This window comes from Phalacrocorax carbo, chromosome 19 (assembly GCF_963921805.1).
Source record: "Phalacrocorax carbo chromosome 19, bPhaCar2.1, whole genome shotgun sequence".
NCBI lineage: Eukaryota > Metazoa > Chordata > Aves > Suliformes > Phalacrocoracidae > Phalacrocorax > Phalacrocorax carbo.
The window spans coordinates 3,958,668-3,982,849 of NC_087531.1; the positions used below are offsets into that span (position 1 = coordinate 3,958,668).

Genomic DNA, 24,182 nt, shown 5'->3' on the forward strand with positions numbered 1-24,182 from the left:
AGGGGTAGAAACACAGAGATACCCCCTCCCCCAATATAAAACCTCCACAGGCCCTAACCATACACCCGTACGCGGGTCTTTGTATTTGACCCAAACTCGGGGTAGCTCCCGTTCGTCTTTTTTCTGTCTATAGTGAACGATGACAGCAGGCACTCCCTCAGAGCCAAATACACACAAATAGTTTAACACAAACAGTGCTTTTACCAGCCGCTCCTGTGGGTCTTTTATATCTGCATACTTTTGAACATAGGTTTTCAGCAACCCATTAGCTCGTTCCACTATTGCTTGACCCGTTGGGTTGTGAGGGATACCTGCAATGTGTTGTACTGACGCACCCACGCAGGAGGGTTATCGTGTTCTGCAAATAGGCATAAGTGATTTAATACAAACAAAACTTCTGCACAAACAAAACTTTTGCCATTCCAACACCCTTATCTTCTCCCCCTTTTTCTTTTTGCACTGAGTAAGTGCACCCAAAATGTGAGTAGAACCATGGAGTATGGGGAGATCGATGGGGAGATCGGGGTCCAGGCGGTCTACTGCTCTCTGGACGATCTCGGAGCTAAGACGTTGTATCATAGTGTGTTGTTCAGCAGTCGGTCGGACCGGCACGGCAGGGTCAGTGCCCTTTAACATTGAGCGAAAAACTGAGAGTCACTGATGCGCCACCCAAGGTATTTCCATACCGGTGAACGTTGAACCTTCTCTGCTGCTATTACTAGGTCGTGTAGCTGGAGCTGTTGCTGTAAATATAATTCTTGCTGTGCTGAGAAAGGTTGTACTTGCGCAAACAAGATGTCATCCATGTAATGGTAAATTATAGTGTCCGGCCATTGCTGCCTCACTTCTTTCAATGCAGCATCTACGAAGAGTTGACACAGAGTAGGGCTATTCTGCATGCCTTGTGGCAATACTGTCCATTCAAAGCGTAAGTCAGGACCCTCTCTGTTGATTGCTGGTAACGTAAATGCAAATCGCTGGGTATCCTGAGGATGCAGCTTTGTAGTAAAAAAGCAGTCCTTTAAGTCGATAATTAGTAAATGCCAGTCAGTTGGTAGCATGGCTGGATTTGGAAGGCTAGGCTGTAAAGCCCCCATCGCTTGCATTTGCTGATTCACTGCCCGTAGATCATGTAACAGCTTGAGATGTCCTTGATCTAATTGTTGTTTTATTAATATACAGGCTTGTTGTAGACTTTCCCGTTTGAGCGGTCACTGCCCGACCCATACTGGCTCTGCTGTGAGCCATGTCAGTGGGATTGGGAAAGTCCATGTGGCAGTGACCCTCTTTGGTTACTGTTGAGAGTTTTTGGCTGGACCCAATGGGGCGAGAGCGGCACAAACTTGTTGCTGAACGTGTACCATTCCCTGCCCAACTTCCCTCAATGCTTCAACTAACATAGCTCGGGGGCCGGGAGGTACCCGACTCATGCGTTCAAGCATCATCTCAATGCCTGCGTCTAGGGGAAGTGTAATTAAAATGCTTTTAGTAGCATGGTTGGAGTTTTCCATAACACATTGACGCAGCAATGGGCCCTTCATAAAAATTTTCCAATCAAGAGGATTATGGTGTGCTAATAAATTTTGATTGTTAGCAGGGTCCGGTTGATAGATGACAGGGAAAGCCTGAGCTAACAAATCGGCGGTCTCTAGGTCCCCGTTCTGTAATGCCTCTAACCCGATTTTTCGCCAGTCAACCTGGCTGCGCACAGCAGGCACAGAACGGTGACTAGACGGCGTGCTCGGCTTATTTTCCTTCACCGGAGAGACTACATCACATAAATTTTCAATATCTTCACCTCCCTTTCCCAAGCTTATTCCTCCTCCGCTAGTTTCTACAGATGTAGATTTATCAGGGGCGGGAGGGGGGGGAATAAGGGGTTTTCGAGGTACGACAACTGGGATCCCCAAGAAGGGAGGAGAGAGATTGTCTAAGCCAATTCCAATCTTCCCAGCATTGGGGTCACAGTTGTCTAGCCGATCAGAGGCGGCTGTTGCTAATCTTTTTTCAGTTTTATATTTTTTCATACAGTTAATCACTTCCCGCCAAGGTTTCATTAACTTTTCCGCTGTCTTATCGTCATCTATCACCCAATCCCACAAACAATCACCATAGGCTCCCCACTCCTCTACTTCAAAAATCGACTCCGGTTCTTTAAAAAACCCTTTCGCTTTACCCACTGCAACTAATCCTGACAAGTCTTTTAACTGACTTACTCCCCGCTTTTCTAAAAAGCGCTTTAATAATTCGAAAGCTACCTTGACCTCCATCGCCCGATGTGAGGAAAATCAGCGTCTTTGTACGGCTCTCGCTCCCGGGTTAGCTTCAACTGCGGAAAGCGGATCCCCTCTTGAATCCCGAGGTTGGATCCAGGCCGGAGGGTCGGGACGTATCAAAAATTATGCATAAATCGACTCCTCTTTGCCCCCTGGCCGCCGTCTGCCAGTGCATCTCCGTCTCTCGCTGCTGTATCCGAAATAATCCTTTTCAGGTGTGGGTTACTAAAGTGTCCCTTCTCGCATCCCCAGCTTATGAGCAACGGTAGTTCTTTGCGTAGATCTATACCCTTAATGCTACGCCTTTCTAAGAGGGATGTAAAGAAATCATATGCTGCTTGCCTCTGCGTTGTGCTCGTCGGCGCCATTGCAGCTCCCAAGGTCTCGGCAGCACGTATCGGCTGAGCCCACCTATGTGGTCGCCCAGGGCACGCAGACTGAGCCCACCTATGTGGTCGCCCAGGGTACGCAGACCAGCTGCGCTGTCTGTTTTGCCGTCCCTCTGCTTGCAGGACCCGAACCCTACGCTGGACCGTCCGTGGTATCACGTCAGGGTCACCATTTGACGGAAAACCAGCGGGAGACAGGCACCATCCGATGATGATCATCAAGTCTCGTTTATTGGCAATTAGCAAATATCTTTTATACCGTTTGTAAATTAGCTCATACCTATTTGCAAAAGCATAGCTCATCCTTGGCTGGGAGGTAGATGCCAACTCCTCCCATGCTTATCTCTTGTGTTCAGCCTTGCAAGTAGCAGTTACTTGTTTCTCACACTCCTTTACCGGTCAACAACAGCTGGGCTCACACTCCCTTGTAAAACACCAGCTGGCCTCATATTCCTCTGTCGACCAACAGCTGGGCCCAAGGTTGCTCTAACTCTGAGCCTGCTTTCTACTTCAATGCCCGCTTTCTGCTAGCCGTTCCCGGGCTAGAGTCTCCCACAGTTTAATAATTACAATAAAATAATAATTATAATAATGATTATGATAATAATGACAATAATGATAATATAATAAAATGGAAAAGGAAAAAAAAAAACAGAAACAGAAACGATACAGCCGCTCACCACCCGCCGACTGACGCTGCCTGTCCCCGAGCCGCGATTGCTGCCTCCCTCCCCTGGCTAGCTCCTCCCAGTTAACATACTGGGCATGACGTTACATGATATGGAATATCCCTTTGGTCAGTTTGAATCCGCTCTCTTAGCTGTCCCCCCTCCCCTCCCAGCTTCTTGTGCACCCAGCAGAACATGGGAAGCTAGAAAAGTCCTTGACTAGTACAAGCACTACCCAGCAACAGCCAAAACATCTGTGTTTTATCTCAACATTTTTTTCACGCTAATTTCAAAGCACAGCACTATACCAGCTAGAGTGAAGAAAATTAACTCTATCCCAGCTAAAACCATGACACTCTGGCATTGCCCATGATATGGGGCACAAGCCTAGTCCAAAATCTGTAGCAGTCAATTAAATTGTTTCTACTGACCACGGGTTTGGCTCAGACCCAAATTGAGCTAAAAATAATTCTGCCTAGATTTTGTAAAATGGCTTCTTCCACAGTGCTGTACTATATAGGGCATAGTTTTATTCTCCTGTGTTTCTAGAACATACATTTTGATTAATCTGTAGAATACTTTGTTTTTTAACTCTAAGGAAAATTATATTAGCTTGGCCTTTGTATTGTCATCTGTTTCCAGTGTGCTTTTTGTTAGAAAACATGCTCATGTTGGTAAAATTTGTATGGGTACGTGCATGAGAGAGCATCTGCTCCCTTAAGGTTATCTGACCAAGGACCTTGTCAAATGGGATGATAAAGAAAAGAGGGAAGCAATAAATGTAGAGGCACAAAGCTGACTGATAAACTTTAACAGAGACAATAAGAGCCAAACCTCATCAGTTATACTAATTGATAAGGGCGTGTGGAGTGTGAGAATGTTTATTTCAGTATGATTATCTGGTTGAGGTCTTTGTCAAATGGGATGGTAAGGAAAAGGGGGAGGCACAGACCTGACAAACAAACATAATGGGAATAAAGACAAGAAGCCAACCTTTTCAGTCACACTAATTGATGAGCTATCAAGAAACTGCTGGCATCACTTCAAAGAGGGCCAACCTGGACTTTGCAACTGATAAGGATGCAAACCTCCAGGACCTGGATACAGGTGCAGGGAAGGGGGCAGGGGGCACGGTGGGTGTCGGTGGAACTACACAAACAGATGAAGGAATATGCAGGGAAAGGGAATCAAGGAGAAACAGAGGATGACTAGACAGAAAGGGATATAAGAGGGGCTGATCATATGTAAACTGTGGCGGGTCAGTACGCTAGTCTGACTGAGCCATGTGCTTGATCACTGCAATCTGTCTTATCTTCTTATTAAATCCTTACTTAACTATCTTTCTGTGTAAATCTCACTCTCTGTCCCGTGTGTGTGAGTGCTGTAAGGATGAGGTGCCAGCTAATGGTGAGACCAACATGAGTGGATTTGGGGCCAGCAACTGGAGTCAGACAGGGGGGTATAGGCACCCCCAGGCCTGTGGTGGCAGCATCTGGAGTGAGTGAGGGTCTTGGCTTTAGTACTTGGAGGGGCTACAGCTCTTAGGAGCACCTTGACACATCCTACAGATTTTGTGTCCAGAGTGCCAGTTACTGGGGAGACCAGTGTGAGTGGATTTGGTGGCAGCAACTGGAGTCAAGCCAAGGGTGTAGGCACCCCAGCCTGTGGTGTCGGCAACTGGAGCAAGTGAGGGTCTCAGTGCTAGTGCCTGGAGGGAGTAAGGGTCTCCAGCACCCAGGATGGGACCAGTGTGTGTCCCAAGTACCAGCTACTGGGAGGGACCGGCACGAGTGAGGCAAGTGAGGGGCTCAGTGCCAGTGGCTGTGAGTGTGGAGTGTCATGTGTGTGCCTTCACTAGTGATCTTCTATCTCTACCAGCCAAAGAAGAGGAAGGGGACTTGGCAGTCTATACTTATGTTTTATGTGAGTCCTATATGTCGGTGCTGTTGAAGGCCTTATCTGCCTTATCTGTGGCAGTCTGTATCTGGCTGTGTCAATGTCCTATGTGTATCCTTTGTGTGTCTGTGCATATGTGTGTGTCACTGGCTTATGTGCTCAGATTTACTGCTGGTTGAACTTGCAAACCACATTCATTGGCCTGGGGCAGAGACCCTCTGGTCTGGGCTCCAGTGGCCAGACAGGACAAATCCCTGGGCCTGGAGGTGCTGGAGATGGCAGCTGCTTATAACATCGCTTAACAAAATAGTTTATATTTTTGAGACATTTGGGCATAAAGAATAAATTTTATGACTGTGAGCTTGTACTTCACTGCTTTTTATGGAAGGCAGTACATCAGGTTCTGCTTTGGGGGAAAAAATAATTTTAAAAAATAATAATTTGCATGATGATAAATGAAATTAGATCCATGAGAGAAAAATACCTTCAGACTGTTCAGTTTGTCACAAAGTCATCTCTGAGAATTCAGCATTATCTTTGCTGTGTACTTTCCTCCTCTTCCCTACCCTTTCCTCACATACACATACACCTTTATCTAGTTTTGCTGTGTTATGTTAGAAAAAAAATGGCTGTTGGCTTAGTTTTAAGTGCATAATGATTAGTTCTGTTTCTAATTTCTAAAGCTTCTATTTCGGAACTTTTTCTTCAGGAAATTACTTCAGATTCTTTAGATGTCAGTTGATTCCAGTTGATGGTCTCAACTTTAAAAACAAGCAAACCAACCCCCCCCAAAACCCAGAACAAAACATAAACCCTTCCTCCTTCTGAGGAGGGACTGTGTATAAAGTAGAAGCACAGTATCTCCAGAGAAAATGTAAAATGCAAAGTAAAGGAAAGTTTTAGGAGTGAATTAGTTGCTAGTGAATATAACGAATCACAGTAGAGCTCATTAAAGAACTTCCTTTGATTTTGAATGATTGATATTCCAATAATAATGCAGCTTTAACTAATGCTGTTACAGACTTGAAAAATTAAAGCAAGACTTGTAAAAAATAAGATTCATTCTTACTGTATCAACAAATTTCAAACATTATACTGTGTTACAAAATTATGGCTGCAGAAAGGAAAGATATATGCATATATTTATATATTTTAAAATAAGATTACAAATTAGAACACTCAAATAAAATTTTGCTTTAAGGTTGCTTATGTCACTTCAGTTTGATTCACTTATATTCATGCATTAGAACATTCTTTTAACTGAATGTCTATTTACAGCAGCTCCTCTTACTGAACCTCATTTGATAAAGATGATATACAGAACTACAGAAAGAGCAGCTCTTGGGTATTTTGGATTTTATTTCTATTATTCAATGTGTGTGTGGTCTCTGTACTTTCTCGATTACTTGCTGAACTTTGCTTTGAAAGCAGAACTATTGTTTACTCAGAGTGGTTTGTCAAGGATTAGAATTGACATGTCCCCTTCCCCAACTCTGGCCCTGATCCTTTTAGGCAATATCTCTGTCCGCTGTATGGGAGAGTCATGCTCTCTCCATTTTTAATTCCATTTAAAGTTGAAGTAGCTTCAAAACCGTTGCTGATTGGCTCGGCCTTGGCCAGCAGCGGGTCTGTCTTGGAGCCAGCTGACATTGGCTCTATCAGGCACAGGGGAAGCTTCTAGCAGCTTCTCACAGAAGGCACCCCTGTAGCCCCACCACTACCAAAACCTTGCCACACAAACCCAATACATTTGGGCAATGCCAGTATTTTTGGAAAAGTGAAGTATTCTTTTGTTATGAAACTTTTGGATGTCTAATTTAAGAAACATAGCTTCTTATTTTCAAACATACTTGTAATTACAGAGAACTTTGAGTTAATTGGTTTTTAGTTGCAGCTTTGAGGATCCAGGTCTTCGACAAATCAAACTCTGAAGTATGGCTCTGAAAGCAAAAACAAAAAAAAAGGAGCTGTAACACATATGGTTAACTTCATGCAGCAAGTCTATCAGAGCACTATGAAAAATTAAAATCTGATTTTTCATTTCCAAAAAATGAGGCAGGAAACTGTATGAAAATAAAGTATTTTGTGCTGCTGTTTTCCATCCCTGCTGCGGAGCTATGCTTTGCACTGAAAGCGTAATGGCATGGTTTTTGGAATGGTAAAAAGTATCATATTATCATGGAGTTAGTGCATCATAATACATGTGCCCAAAGAGGAGGAATTAAGATTGCTCCAGTCCTTACTGTTAGTTTTGGTGCCTATTGATGCTTTTGCTCAGACAACTGAAAACAATCACCAGAGTTTGCCAGACTGGAGTGGTATAGAGCACTGTATTGGGTTTATGGGGCAAGGCTTAAGTAGCAGGGGTGGGGAACTGCAGGAGTGGCTTCTGTGAGATGAGATCAGGGGCTGCCCCCATGTTGGACAGAGCCAGTTCCAGCCAGCTCCAAGACAGAGCTGCAACTGGCCAAAGCTGAGCCTATCAGTGACGTTGGTAGTGCCTCTGTGATGACATACTGAAGAAAGGGTAAAAAAAAGGGGAGGGGGCACAGCTAAGAGAGCAGATTCAAACTGGCCAAAGGGATATTCCATATCATGTAACGTCATGCCCAGTATGTTAACTGGGAGGAGCTGGCCAGGGGGAGGGAGGCAGCAATCACGGCTCAAGGATGGGCAGCGTCAGTCAGCGGGTGGTGAGTGGTTGTATCGTTTGTGTTTCTGGGGTTTTTTTCCTTCTTTTTCTTTTCCATTTTATTATATTATCATTATTGTTATTATTATCATAATCATTATTATGATAATTATTATTTTTATTGTAATTATTAAACTGTTCTTATCTCAACCCACAAGTTGGGGGTTTTTTTGTGCTTTTGCTCTTCCGATTCTCTCCCCCGTCCCACAGGAGTGGGGGGAGTGAGCAAGCAGCTGCGTAGTGTTTAGTTGCCAACTGAGGCTGAACCACGACACCAGGTCTCGTTGGATGGCAGCACGGCCTTCTGGTATATCAGCCACTCCTCCCAGCTTATCCACAGTGTCCGTTTGTATGTCCTCAGGTCCAGAGACCCTCTCATCCCTTTGAGGTTGCTGGACACAGGCTCAGTGTATGTAGGCAAGGCCCCAACACAGTGCTAGAAGTTGTGTCTTTGGTATAGGCAAGGTATCCTTCCTTCCAGTGTTCTGCCACTTCAACGGGATTCCACGCCTTTTTGGGTGTGAAGTCCCAGTCCATTGGAGGTGAAAATCGCTCTAAGCATCTACCCAAATTCTCCCACGCACCTTGCCACCCATGACTCAGCTGTCTCAGAGCACAACCCTGCATGGCATTTCCAAGCAGTTGGTTAACTTCAGGAAAAGCTGAAATCAGCTGAAATCCTCATCTTCCTCCTCCTCCTCAGCTCCAGCTGTGGTCTGCTACTGCATTGTTCTAGATGCTGCAACAACAGAAGAACCTACAAAAGCTTGTATAAAGAACAGAATGACGGTGTTTTGCAGATATTTATAGGGAATATATAGGTAATATATTGCAAGTGAGAGAACAGGGAATTTCCTGAGAGCGTCTTTGTGCTCACTCTGCATTTCTGCTCCATCATTCAGAGTGAAGTCCAGAAAGGAAGAAAACTGAAGTATTTCAGTGGTGGAAAGCTAATTACCTAGCAGCACTCTGTGACCCACTGTGAGACAGTGATTTGGGGACTGGTTAAAATAATACCCTTGAGGATCCAACAGCACAGATGATTGACCTGAGGCTTCACAGCAGCTGCAGGGGTTATTTCAGCCTTGAGGCTTCAGTAGCAGCCAGGTACTCTCTGTTGCAGAGCTACTCTATGTCTGGGAAGCAAAATTTCATCTCCATTAATGTTAGGCCTTTTTTCCTCACAGAGTGAGTGGTAACATTAGGTTTCATACCTAAAACATGTCCTTATGGCTTCCCAGTAGAGTTGAGAGAGAGAGAGAGAGAGATAGTGAAGACTAGATTATTCATTTAAGCTTGTTTTCTTTAAAGGAAACAATGAATACATTCCATTAGAATGGTAAAACTAAGACAGCAAATAGCACATCAGGAAGTTACATTCAGTAGTTGACTTCAACACAAAAGGGAGGTTTTCTTATTTTTAAGGTAGAGACCTTGTGTGACAAGGAATACAGTGGCATACAGTTCTATTCATCTTAAACATGCTGAAGGAAAGGGAAGATCCTAGGTTAATTCAGCATTCACATGGCAGTTCATTATTAGATTACTGATTACAGACTTAAATTTAGGCCAAGGAGACAGAGATCTGCTCTGCTCTCTGCTTGTCCACACATCCATTTTTGACTTCTGTATATGCTTCAGACTGGAGCAACTACAGTAGACTGATGTCTTATACAACTGCAGAGGATCAACAGAACTTGTACACCCTATGAAAAGATTCTCTTAAAACCCAAGAGTTTTCTATTTTAATAGTAATAGCAGAATACTAAAATATAAAATGGCATGAATATCTGTACTACTCATGCTATTGTTGTATCTTTTGTTTCTTTAGTGATGTCATTGTATTTGATTTTTATATAATAACTTATAAGCATTTTTAAAAAGAAATAACTATAGATTACAAGAATAGCTTTATCAACAGTGCATTGGGTATATGTGGCAAGGTTTTGGGAATGGGGGGACTGCAGGGGTGGCATCTGTGCTGGACACAGCCAGTTCCAGCTGGCTTGGCAATAGACCCACTGCAGGCCAAAGCTGAGCCAGTCAGTGAAGTTGGTGCCTGTGTGAAAACATATTTAAGAAAGGGCAGAAAGCACTTCACAGGCAAGTGAGAAGAGAAAAAGATTGAGAAACAGCAGTGTGAACACCAAGGTCAGAGGAGAAGGTGCTCCAGGCACCAGACCAGAGATTCCCCTGCAGCCATTGGAAGAGATCATGACAGATCGGGTATTCCCCTGCAGCCCATGGAGAGGTCACACACTGGAGCAGGGGAAAAGTGTGAGAAGGAAGAAGTGGCAGAGAGGATCTGTTATATTGTTGTGGGTTAACCCCGGTAGACAGATAAGCACCACACAGTCGCTTGCTCACTCCTCCCCCTGCCACCCCAAGTGGGATGGGGAAAGAGGAAAGGAAGAATAAAAACCTAGAAAACTTGGGGGTCAAGATAAAACAAACAAACAAAATTAATAAGTGAATGATAAGTGGAAGAAGAGGGAAGAAAACAAAACAAGTCACACAAAAGCAATTACTCACCACTTTACATAGGTAGCCAGTTCCAGAGCAAAAGATGGCTAACCCCCTAAAGCCCCTTCTTTTCCCTTTTATTGCTGAGCATGACATTATATGATATGGAATATCTCTTTGGTTAGTTCAGGTCATCGGCCCAGTTGTGTCCCCTCCCAGCCTATTGCACAACCCCTCCTCCCCCAGTCTATTCACTGAGAGGACAGAGATAGAAACAGAGAAGGCCTTGATGCTGTGCACTGTTCAGCAATAGCTAGAATATTAGTGTATCAGTACTGTTTTGGTAAAAAATCCAGAACACAGCACCATATGAGCTGCTTTGAAGAAAATTAACTCTATCCTAGCCAGGCCTAGTACATATATACTGACCATATACTTGGGAGGACAGGTAGAAGAGTCAGGAGTGAAGGAATAAAGTTGAACCTGGGAAATGGGGGGTTGCGGGGGAGTTGGTTTTTCAATTTTTATTTTTGTTTCTCATTACACAAGCCTATTTTGTCCCCTCCATCTTGCTGAGCAGGGAGGCGTGAGCAGCTGGGTGGGCGTTTGGCTGTTAGCCAAGGTCGAGCCACCACACACCAGTTAGTGAGATTTCTTTCTGACAGCACAAAAATTTAACAAAACTTTTAATTATAAAGAAATTCTTTTTCTTTTCAGGTACCATGATCAACAGGATGTTACGAGCAACTTCCTTGGAGCAATGTGGTTGATTTCAATAACATTTCTATCCATTGGATATGGTGACATGGTACCTAATACATACTGTGGGAAAGGAGTCTGTTTACTCACTGGAATCATGGTGAGTGGTTCAGAATTTATTCACATGATATGAAATTAAGTTTGTTAGAATTAATCCCCAAACTCATGATAGTCATAACAGAAATACTTATTTGATAACTTTTAAAGTATATAGGCTTACTTGCACCATTCCATGGTCTCATTTCATGGTAATGGAATGGAAGGCTTTCATCCTCTGTAGATAGAATGAAGAGCTGCGTAATAGAGAGAAGCAGTTCCACCCTGAAGCCATTCTCAGCTTCAAAATCTCAAGACTCTTTCAATAAATGTTAGGATATCACATCATCTTGACTGTCTTTGGACATGTGTAATTGGACCTCTTCTAATAACAAAGATACGGCTCTGACATTTGCTTCTTAATGAAGTTACTTGCAGGTGTAGAGTTGCAATGGTTGCTAGTCTCCTAAAGCATTTTGCTTGTGCATAGTTTTCTACGCTGTTTCTTATAAGTCTAATAACATATGGTGCATAGTTTTCCATTGCTTTAAGTGTATTTATGTAGTGCAGTTTTTATTATAAGAGTTTTTGTTACCATTGTTTTAATAGTTAGACCATACATATTCAGTACATATTTATTAGCTGTACTTCATATCTAATTTCAAGTTTTTTTGTATTGTAGCATTTGGTCCAAGTTAGGTAGGGAGTAGGGCAATAAATGATAATGGAAATTTCTGCATATTTACAGTAAATTAGAAGTTAAAAAGCTCCAGATCATGCCACTTTTATTTGTATCAAGCTCCTGTGTAAATTTCCCTGTGAGTGAGAAGTTTAGGATGGGCATCATATATAATGTATAAGACAGTAAGATCCATTGATCATAAAAGTAATGTAGCTTCAATATCTACCTTCTATTAAAACAGGTATATTGGGATTACTACTGAAAACATATGGTGGCAAGAAGTTTCCCTTTTTGAGCAGGTGTTTTAATAAATCTGTTGTTTATAAAAGTATATATTTTATGTTCAGAGAGTAAAATAGATCAATGCATTTTTGTAGTGTTGAAGACTTTTTCCAAATGCTGCTTTTTAATTTTTTAACATCTGACAGGTTCCAGGTCATTGACTTTTATTGAGAAAGACTTCCAGTAGTGTCAAATACATATCTGTTTAAATACAGAGTTTGCAATCTGGTGAAAATAGAGGCGGAAAGCACAGAAATTACTCAGAAGGCTTTTCTAAAGGCTGTTGACTAAACTCATATTTGCTGTCTTCTAGGGTATTTGCCTTTGTTCTTCATTTTGAGCTGGATTTTGATGCCAGATAGAAAAAAAATTGGCCATAAGTTCATTAGGAAAAGAAGAGAACATGCAGTGTATATTGCCACAGGGATGTGCAGAACAAGTACAGAACCCTGTTATAATGCTTTCCTTCTTCCCAGACACTGTTCAGAAATAAGAAGCAAATGCTTCAAGATTGTCCAGTCTTTACCATGCTGATTGTAAAGTACATGTTAAAACTTGCTGTTGGTTCTGTCAGCTGGCTGTGCTCTGCAGTGATTAGAGATATTTTGCCTAGGAGACTTGTTATTAAAACACTGGCCTTGACTGTTATCAGTTATTTAGGTTTTGCATGGAAGCCGTTACTGTACTACAGCTACCACCTCATGGAGGCAATTAGCAATTATACCTCCTCCTCTGAGGAGTTTTTTATGGAGGAAATACAGAATGGCACCGTAGCTAATATCTTATGTAATGTCTCCTCCCTCATTACAACAACTTTTCAGTATCTTGAACATCCTTGTGTAGTTAAGATACATCTGTTGATATTGCTTTGGCAAGTGGTATCAGATCTGTCTAAGGTTAGTAAGCAAGTTAAGAATATAATCCAGAGATCTGTCCCAAGGCTTGATAGCTATGCATGGCAGGGTATGTGGGAAAGTATGGGCAAATGCCTAAGACGGTGGGCACCCCCTGTGGTGTGGGACTTCACCCCTGAACAAGTGCAGAATCCTGAAAAATTAGTAGAACATTTGGAGGAAATATGTTGTCACCCTGGCAATTCCAGAGACATACAGATCACTGCCATGTGCTGGGGTCTGGCTTATGCCTATCGAGCCCTATTTAACACTATTCAGTACCCCCAAGGGAAAGAGAAGGGAACTACTCCAACCCCAGCGACAAGCACTGCGGCCACCCAAACCGCCGTGACAGAGACTGCAGCTACTCCAACCCCGGTGACAAACACTGCGGCCACCCAACCCGCCGCGACAGACACTGCAGCTACTCCAACCCCGGTGACAAACACTGCGGCCACCCAACCCGCCGCGACAGATACTGCAGCTACTCCAACCCCGGTGATGAGCACTGCGGCCACCCAACCCGCCGCGACAGAGAATGCAGCTACTCCAACCCCGGTGACAAGCACTGCGGCCACCCAACCCGTTGCGACAGATACTGCAGCTGCTCCAACCCCGGTGATGAGCACGGCGGCCACTCAAACCCCCACAACAGGCACTGCAGCTACTCAAACCCCAGTGCCAAGCGTTGCAGCTGAACCAGAGGACCAACCTGTGCCAGTATCAGTCACCCCTATACGCAAGAAGAAATCATGGAAGAGAAAGTCAACTCGTTTAGAAAGAGATTACGATGAACCAGGGCCATCACGAGAAGAGGAGGAGGAGGAGGAACCATGTGTACAAGAAACGGAAACTACCCGATCTCTATCCTTGAGTGAGTTGCGGGATATACGGAAAGATTTCGGGCGTCATTCAGGTGAGCACGTTATCACCTGGCTGCTCCGATGCTGGGATAATGGGGCCAGTAGTTTGGAATTAGAGGGGAAGGAAGCCAAACAACTGGGATCCCTCTCTAGGGAAGGGGGCATTGATAAAGCGATTGGAAAAGGAACACAAGCCCTCAGCCTCTGGAGGCGGCTCCTGGCCGCGGTGAGAGAGAGGTATCCCTTCAAAGAAGATATTGTATTTCGCCTAGGAAAATGGACGACCATGGAGAAAGGCGTTCAGCATCTAAGGGAATTAGCCGTGCTTGAGGTGGTTTATGGTGACCTGGACGATCAACGGTCCTCCAAAGATCCAGATGAAGCCGAGTGTACACGACCCATGTGGCGGAAGTTTGTACGGAGCGCACCATCCTCGTATGCAAACTCATTGGCAGTGATGTCCTGGAAAGATGACGAGACACCAACGGTGGCTGAGTTGATTGATAGACTCCGGGAATATGAAGCGAATCTCTCTTCCTCGCTCGTCTCTGCTGTTGAGAAACTGTCCCGAGAGTTCCAGCAACTCAAAGAAGATATGTCCTACTCCCCACCAGTACGGACCAGTATCTCAGCCATTAGGAGTAATCGTCCCTTGGCTCAAGAGAAGGGATACACACGACGGGGCACCCTATGGTTTTACCTGCGTGATCACGGAGAGGACATGAAGAAGTGGGATGGAAAACCTACCTCAGCCTTAGAGGCGCGGGTACATGAGCTGCAAGGGAGAACAATTACTCAGGGAAGTTTCTCCAGGAGAGCTGCTGCCCCAGTTTCCCGTAAGCAATTCTCCAGACAGAGGAGCAGAAGTGCTGATGGCCTGACTGATCTTAACAGAGACACCCGTGATTCATATCTACCGGAAGTGAGTGATGAATACTATGATCAGGACTAGGGGGGCCCTGCCTCCAGCCAGGTGGAGGAAAGGGATAACCGGGTTTACTGGACTGTGTGGATCCGATGGCCTGGCACATCTGACCCACAGGAATATAGAGCTTTAGTGGACACCGGTGCACAGTGTACCTTAATGCCATCAAACTATATAGGGGCAGAACCCATCAGCATTGCTGGAGTGACAGGGGGATCCCAAGAGCTAACTGTATTGGAGGCTGAAGTGAGCCTAACTGGCAATGAGTGGCAGAAGCACCCCATTGTGACTGGCCCCGAGGCTCCGTGCATCCTTGGCATAGACTATCTCAGGAGAGGGTATCTCAAGGACCCAAAAGGTTACAAGTGGGCTTTTGGTGTAGCCGCCTTGGAGACGGCGGAAATTAAACAGCTGTCTACTTTGCCTGGCCTCTCGAAGGACCCTTCTGTTGTGGGGTTGCTGAAGGTCAAAGAACAACAGGTGCCGATCGCCACCACAACAGTGCACCGACGGCAATATCGCACCAACAGAGACTCTCTGATCCCTATCCACGGGCTCATTCGTCGACTGGAGAGCCAAGGAGTCATCAGTAAAACCCACTCACCCTTTAACAGTCCCATATGGCCAGTCCGGAAGTCTAATGGAGAGTGGAGGCTAACAGTGGAGTATCGTGGCCTGGATGAAGTCACTCCACCATTGAGTGCTGCTGTGCCAGACATGCTAGAACTTCAATATGAACTGGAGTCCAAGGCAGCCAAGTGGTATGCCACAATTGATATCGCTAATGCATTCTTCTCAATCCCTCTGGCAGCAGAGTGCAGGCCACAGTTTGCTTTTAGTTGGAGGGGGGTCCAGTACACCTGGAATCGACTGCCCCAGGGGTGGAAACACAGCCCTACCATTTGCCATGGACTGATCCATAATGCTTTGGAACAAGGTGGAGCTCCCGAACACCTACAATACATTGATGACATCATCGTGTGGGGCAATACAGCAGAAGAAGTTTTTGAGAAAGGGAAGGAAATAGTTCAAATCCTCCTGAAAGCTGGTTTTGCCATAAAACAAAGTAAGGCCAAGGGACCTGCACAAGAGATCCAGGTCTTAGGAATCAAATGGCAAGATGGTCGTCGTCAGATCCCCATGGATGTGATCAACAAAATAACAGCCATGTCTCCACCAACCAGCAAAAAGGAAACACAAGCTTTCTTGGGCGTTGTGGGTTTTTGGAGAATGCATATTCCACACTACAGCCTGATTGTAAGCCCCCTCCATCAAGTGACCCGGAAAAAGAATGATTTCAAATGGGGCCCTGAACAACAACAAGCCTTTGAACAGATTAAACGGGAAATAGTTCATGCAGTAGCTCTTGGGCCAGTCCGGGCAGGACAAGATATTAAAAATGTGCTCTACACCGCAGCTGGGGAGAATGGCCCTACCTGGAGCCTCTGGCAGAAGGCACCAGGGGAGACCCGAGGTCGACCCCTATGGTTTTGGAGTCGGGGATACAGAGGGTCCGAAGCCCGCTATACTCCAACTGAAAAAGAGATATTGGCAGCATATGAAGGGGTCCGAGCTGCTTCAGAAGTGGTTGGTACTGAAGCACAGTTGCTCCTGGCACCCCGACTGCCAGTGCTGGGCTGGATGTTCAAAGGAAATGTCCCCTCTACACACCATGCAACTGATGCTACGTGGAGTAAATGGGTTGCACTGATTACCCAGCGGGCTCGAGTAGGAAACCCCAGTCGCCCAGGAATCTTGGAAGTGATTATGGACTGGCCAGAAGGCAAAGACTTTGGAATATCACCAGAGGAGGAGGTGACACGTGCTGAAGAAGCCCCACTGTATAACACACTGCCAGAAGATGAGAAGCAATATGCCCTGTTTACTGATGGGTCCTGTCGCCTTGTGGGAAAGCACCGGAGATGGAAGGCTGCTGTATGGAGTCCTACACGACAAGTAGCAGAAACTGCTGAAGGAGAAGGTGAATCGAGCCAGTTTGCAGAAGTAAAGGCCATCCAGCTGGCCTTAGACATCGCTGAACGGGAAAAGTGGCCAGTGCTCTATCTCTATACTGATTCCTGGATGGTGGCTAATGCCCTGTGGGGCTGGCTACAGCAGTGGAAGCAAAGCAACTGGCAGCGCAGAGGCAAACCCATCTGGGCTGCCACATTGTGGCAAGATATTGCTGCCCGGGTAGAGAACCTGGTTGTAAAGGTACGGCATGTGGATGCTCACGTCCCTAAGAGTCGGGCCACTGAAGAACATCGAAACAACCAGCAGGTAGATCAGGCTGCCAAGATTGAAGTGGCTGAGGTGGATCTGGACTGGCAACATAAGGGTGAACTATTTCTAGCTCGGTGGGCCCATGACACCTCAGGCCATCAAGGGAGAGATGCAACATACAGGTGGGCTCGTGATCGAGGGGTGGACTTGACCATGGACGTTATTGCGCAGGTTATCCACGAATGTGAAACATGTGCTGCAATCAAGCAAGTGAAGCGGGTAAAGCCTCTGTGGTATGGGGGACGATGGCTGAAATATAAATATGGGGAGGCCTGGCAAATTGACTATATCACACTCCCACAGACCCGCCAAGGCAAGCGCCATGTTCTCACCATGGTAGAAGCAACCACCGGCTGGCTGGAAACATATCCTGTCCCCCACGCCACTGCCCGGAACACTATCCTGGGTCTCGAAAAACAAGTCCTGTGGCGACATGGCACCCCAGAGAGAATTGAGTCAGATAATGGGACTCATTTCCGAAATAACCTTATAGACACCTGGGCCAAAGAGCATGGCATTGAGTGGGTGTATCACATCCCCTATCACGCACCAGCCTCTGGGAAAATCGAAAGATACAATGGACTATTAAAGATGACACTGAGAGCAATGGGGGGTGGAACATTTAAACACTGGGATACACATTTAGCAAAAGCCACCTGGTTAGTCAACACAAGGGGATCTGCCAGGCGAGCTGGCCCGGCCCAATCAGAATCCTTACGTACTGTGGAAGGGGATAGAGTCCCTGTAGTGCACATAAAAAATATGCTGGGCAAGACAGTCTGGGTTATTCCTGCTTCCAGCAGAGGCAAACCCACTCGTGGGATTGCGTTTGCTCGAGGACCTGGGTGCACTTGGTGGGTGATGCGGGAGGATGGAGGAGTTCGGTGTGTACCCCAGGGGGATTTAATTTTGGGTGAAAACAGCCAATGAACTGAATAATATGCTGTTAATTGTAATATGATGTTGTATGTCATCACTACTATGGTTGCATCAGTGGAATGTTATCGCGGTGGGAATCTCCCAATTAATGATAATAGCAAATGAACTTTCAATGGAACCGAGCAAAGTGCAGCAGTGAGAGAACACGAACTACCAGTGCAGCGGTGATGGAACAAGGACTGACATGCAACAACCTGACCCCACGCACACCGCCTCTCTGAAGGACCCTTACAAGAGATGAAATCCAAAGTCATGGACTAAATGAACTCAATGGACATTTCACAGGCATTCTACAGGGGTGTTCCATAAACTAGTGGAATGATAAATGAAAATCTGTATATATATATATATATATATATATATTGTTAAAGGATAAGAAGATGGATAAGGATTATTGAAGTTGTACTGAATAGTATGGGACCTGAGCATGATGTCAATGATATGGAATAAGGGGTGGATACTGTCATGGTTTCAGCTGGGATAGAGTTAATTTTCTTCACTCTAGCTGGTATAGTGCTGTGCTTTGAAATTAGCATGGAAAAAAAACCTGTTGAGATAACACACAGATGTTTAGGCTGTTGCTGGGCAGCGCTGATACTAGTCAAGGACATGTCTAGCCTCCCATGCTCTGCTGGGTGCACAAGAAGCCGGGAGGGGAGGGGGCACAGCTAAGAGAGTGGATTCAAACTGACCAAAGGGATATTCCATATCATGTAACGTCATGCCCAGTATGCTACCTGGGAGGGGCTGGCCGGGGGAGGGAGGGAGCAATCGCGGCTCGGGGACGGGCAGCGTCGGTCGGCGGGTGGTGAGCGGTTGTATCGTTCGTGTTTCTGCGTTTTTGTTCCCTGTTTTCCCTTTCCTTCCTTTTCCCTTTTATTATATTAACATTACTGTCATTATTATCATAATCATTTATCATCATCATTCTATTGTAGTTATTAAACTGTGCTTATCTCAACCCACAAGTTCTTTTGCTCGTCCGATTCTCTTCCCCATCCCACAGGGGTGGGCGGGGGGTGAGCGGGCGGCTGCGTGGTGTTCAGTTGCCAGCTGAGGCTGAACCACGACAAAGATGCAGATATTAGATCATTATCCCTCCTCATTATCATCTCTGACTACACCCTTGACAACAGATCTCTTGACAACAGCTAAATTCTAGGTTAACTGCAGTGAAAATGTTAGTATTGATACTAATCAGCCATGGGTTTCACATTGCTATTGGGTTTATATTGATACAAATGACAGCAGCATCTGGACTGGTCTTAAAATTTTAATGACTGTGGGTAGGCTGTATGATTCTGTTATGATGAAAAAAAGGTAAAAATAAAATAACAGAAATGGTCTCCAGATTACTGCAAGGTTTTTCTATGCACTCATGAATGAACCACACAGAAGGTGAAATTCTAAGCTGTATTTGTCATTTTGCTTATGACAGCACCATTTGGAATCAGGTGTAAAATTATATACAGCAGCTGTTTCCAATGCTTTAGTGAAAAGCTACAGTACTGGTTAATATATAGTGATTACACACACAGCATTTCTTTTTCTCAACTGAAACAAGATCCCTTTGAAAATTAGGTTTGTAAAAGGTACAGATGATATTCACCTTCATGTCTTTGACAGCTTTTTATGATTAAAAATTCTGCAGCTACATTTGAAGCAGTAAGGCTCCAAACACACAGTAGTACTATGTAGTCAGAATCACATGATGAGTTTGGGATAAATAACTCCAGAGACAGAAAGCACTCTCAACAAAAAAGGGGTCAGGTAGTTAGTGTGTGATGGTAGTTAAAAGAGTAATGAAAATCTGACCCCTAATTAAATTTTAAAGGACATCAGCAATATGGCTTTGGCAAGCTGTCATCTTTGAGAAGAAAATTATGAAGCAATGTGAGAAATTTGGATGTTGAAATTATTGCTTTTTCTTTGGTAAAGGATCTGAAAGATATAAAGTATGAAACAGTGAACATATTAATAAGCATATCCTCCAGCCTAAACTCCAAGACCAAAAAGTTCATAGCTCTTAAATATAATTCTTTAAAAACAGCTACACTTTTGAAACTTGTACAATAACTAATTCATGTTTATTGTGGAAAAGATAAGATTCTAAAAGAACAGACCTACCTACTTCTATTTCAAGAGGAATGATTATTGTCTAATTAAAAGACACAATAACTGTTGAATTACTAAAACAAGTAAAAGCAAACCATCTATGTGATTTCAAGAGGAAAAATTTAATTCCCTAGCATCTAAAGTACCAAGTAGATTACTGTGATCAATACCCAATACCACTGAATTTTTGCTTTTGGATAAGGCCCCTGTTAAAAAGTACAGAAGGGAAAATAAATAGAAGTACTTACGAACACATGTTTAAATTCAGGGAAACATCTGTAAATGACTGGTTACAAGAGTGGTTGCACAGACCACTGAAGAGTTAATATTGGCTTTGCAGAACTGGTGGCCCAAGGAGGGCTCCTTTTGTGTCTTGACCCTATAGAAGGGAGAGAGCCCAGGTGTTGTGCTTCTGCCAGGGAGTAGACTTTATGCAGTCTGCTGATGGCACCAAATTGTGGCTATTAAAACTGAAGCTACTGCTATCTTGAGATGCTGGTTTAAATGACATGTTTTAAATTCTCCTGGAAAATAGGAAAATCTTTACATATTATTCTGATGATACTAAAAGAAAACAAACAGTTGAGAATCATTAAGAGTAAGCCAGTAGTCTATCTGATGTATTAGAAAAATTAAAATAAGCAAAAAAGAAAACTGTGAACCATTTGTATTCTTGAAAAAATAAGGTAAATATTTAAAGAATGTGTTCTGTCATATTGAACAATTTATTATTGATCTTGCAAAGAACTTAAATATGTTAATCTTTAATGAAAATATTGAAACAGTGCAGTACAGAGTTGGTGGCATTGGTAAATGCAGAAGTTGTTTATATACTGGCAAGAGAAACTGAACTGAGTACCTCTCTAAAGCACCTATCAGTGTTTTTCCGATGAGACTTCACTAGGAAGCAGTCTATGCAGACTGGCAGACTATGGACCATGTAGATGATAAATTGGATAGTAAATGGGTCCTCTGTCTTCTCTATACATTAATTAGGACTGCAGAGAGTGATTGATGAATAGAAATATGAGTGCCATCTTCTGTATCAGAAGAGGATATAGAATAGATGGGGAGACCCACATCATTTTCACCAGGCCATGAAACTTGTCTGAGTTTTGGCTATCTACTGAACATGCAGTGGTAATCAATGCATACCCGCCAGATCTCTCAGTTCCTGGTCAGCAGGCTGAGCTCAGCTACAGGTGGAGCACTTTATTTGTGCTGTTATTAACTTCAGTGGCACTGCTTACACATGGATAGTATTTTCACCTGCTTAACTATTTTACAGAGTCAGGGCCTTGGAATGTTTTGCCAATTTTTCCTTCCTTTATGAGAAGTATATAGTGAAGACAACAAAAATGTAAGGAAGGGAAGTATAAATTGGTAGAAGTAAAAGGAGAGGCAATCAAGAGAAGCTATGGGAAGATGCATAATTATTGACTGTAGGATGGGAAGAATGGGAATAAATGAAGTATTAAAAATATACGAAAAATATGGAGGTGGTTGAATAGCTCTTGGTCTAGTATGAGAATAGGGAGTTTATTTGTCTATATTAAAAGTCAATACATTTGGAAAAAATAAGTAGAAGGAAGATAAAATGGATGAGTTACAATTAACTGTTTTGTCATAGGATGCACAGAGTAATTAGCTATAACTTTGTCGTGGTTCAGCCTCAGTCGGAAACTAAACACCATGCAGCCGCTTGCTCACTCTCCCCACCCCTGTGGGATGGGGGAGAGAATCAGAAGAGCAAAAGAACTTGTGGGTTGAGATAAGCACCATTTAATAATTACAATGAAAAGAATAATTATAATAATAATGATTATGATAATAATAATAATGATAATATAATAAAATGGAAAAGGAAAAAGAAAACCCAGAAACACAAACGATACAACCGCTCACCACCTGCCAACCGATGCTGCCCGTCCCCGAGCTGCCATTGCTTCCTTTCTCCCCTGGCCAGCTGCAACCAGTTAACATACTGGGCATGACATTACATGATATGGAATATCCCCTTGGCCAGTTTGAATCTGCTCTCTTAGCTGTGCCCCCCTCCCCTCCCGGCTTCTTGTGCACCTGGCAGAGCATGGGAAGCTGGAAAAGTCCTTGACTAGTGTAAGCACTACTTAGCAACAACTGAAACATCAGCGTGTTATCAATATTATTCTTATATTAATCCAAAACACAGCACTATGCCAGCGATGGTGAAGAAAAGGAACTCTATCCAAGGTAAAACCATGACAGTATCCATCCCTTATTCCATGCCATTTACATCACGCTCAGGTCCCATACTATCCAATACAGCCTCAATAACCACCCCCCCTCCCCCTTCCCATCCTTTGATAATACACACAGGAACATTTAGCATTCCGTTAGTCTATGGACCACCCCTGTAAAATGTCTGTAAAAAGGCAACAAATGTCCATAAAATGACCACTGAGTTAATTTAGTCTTTGATTTTGGGCTCCATCTATTCTAACAGTCTTTCCGGGCAGGAAAGATGGTGCGTGTAGTCTTGGATTGTTGCATGCTTTAAGTCAGTCCTTGTTCCATCACTGCTGCACTTTGCTCGATTTCGTCAAAGGTCATCTACCAGGCCTCCCCATATTGATATTTCAGACATCATCCCCTGTAGCTGTACGCTTCTACGGGAGAACTTATCTTGGGCCGCATATCTCCGGGACACAGGGCTCTACCCACCCTGGGGACAGTGATGCACAGACATCAATATGATGGATGCAAAATGTCCGTCTATTTGGCTGCGTCACACGCTTATATAGCTCTTGCGGTTCCTGTTCCTGCCACTCCTATGGGGAGGAGTCTATCTTTCCGTCACATCCCGTAATCTTCCGGTCGCCGATCCCTGTCTATTCCCCTACAATCCCCCATACCACAGAGGCTTTACCTGCTTCGCTTGCTTGATTGCAGCACAGGTTTCACATTCATGAATAAGGTGCAATACTGTTGATGGTCAAGTCTACCCCTCTATCACAGGCCCATCTGTATGTTGCATCTCTTCCTTGATGGCTTGAGGTGTCATGGGCCCACTGAGCTGAAAATAATTCACAGTTATGTTGCCAATATAGATCTATCTGAGCCACTTCAATCTTGGCAGACTGATCCACCCGCTGGTTGTTTCGATGTTCTTCAGTGGCCCGACTCTTGGGGACGTGAGCATCCACATGAAGTACTTTCACAACCAGGTTCTCTACCCGGGCAGCAATATCTTGCCACAATGTGGCAGCCCAGATGGGTTTGCCTCTGCACTGCCAGTTGCTTTGCTTCCACTGCAGTAATCAGCCCCACAGGGCATTTGCCACCATCCATGAGTCAGTATAAAGATAGAGCACTGGCCACTTTTCCTGTTCATCAATGACTAAGGCCAGCTGGATGGCCTTTACCTCTGCAAACTGGCTCGATTCACCTTCTCCTTCAGCAGTTTCTGCTACTTGTTGTGTAGGACTCCATACAGCAGCCTTCCATCTCTGGTGCTTTCCCACAAGGCAACAGGACCCATCAGTGAACAGGGCATATTGCTTCTTATTTTCTGGCAGTTTGTTATACAGTGGGGCTTCTTCAGCACATGTCACCCCTTCCACTGGTGATATTCCAAGATCTTTGCCTTCTGGCCAGTCCATAATCACTTCCAAGATTCCTGGGCAACTGGGGATTCCTACTCGAGCCCGCTGGGTGATCAGTGCAACCCATTTACTCCACGTAGCATCAGTTGCATGGTGTGTAGAGGGGATGTTTCCTTTGAACATCCAGCCCAGCACCAGCAGTCAGGGTGCCAGGGGCAGCTGTGCTTCAGTACCAACCACTTCTGAAGCAGCTTGAACCCATTCCTATGCTGCTAATATCTCTTTTTCAGTTGGAGTATAGCAGGCTTCGGACCCTCTGTATCCCCGACTCCAAAACCTTAGGGGTCGACCTCAGGTCTCCCCTGGCCTTTTCTGCCAGAGGCTACAGGTAGGATCATTCTCCCCAGCTGCGGTGTAGAGCACATTTTTTACATCTT

At 44.4% G+C, this 24,182-nt stretch overlaps 1 protein-coding gene across 2 annotated transcripts in view; it reads left to right on the forward strand.

Moving 5' to 3' along the window:
• The window catches only part of LOC135316326 (small conductance calcium-activated potassium channel protein 2), a 91,969-nt gene that overhangs the window by 37,920 nt on the left and 29,867 nt on the right, over positions 1-24,182 (forward strand). For both annotated transcript variants that reach the window (XM_064469497.1, XM_064469496.1), the window contains one exon: positions 11,102-11,243. In XM_064469497.1, the coding sequence (XP_064325567.1) occupies positions 11,102-11,243 (142 nt within the window). The remainder of the gene's footprint in view (positions 1-11,101; positions 11,244-24,182) is intronic.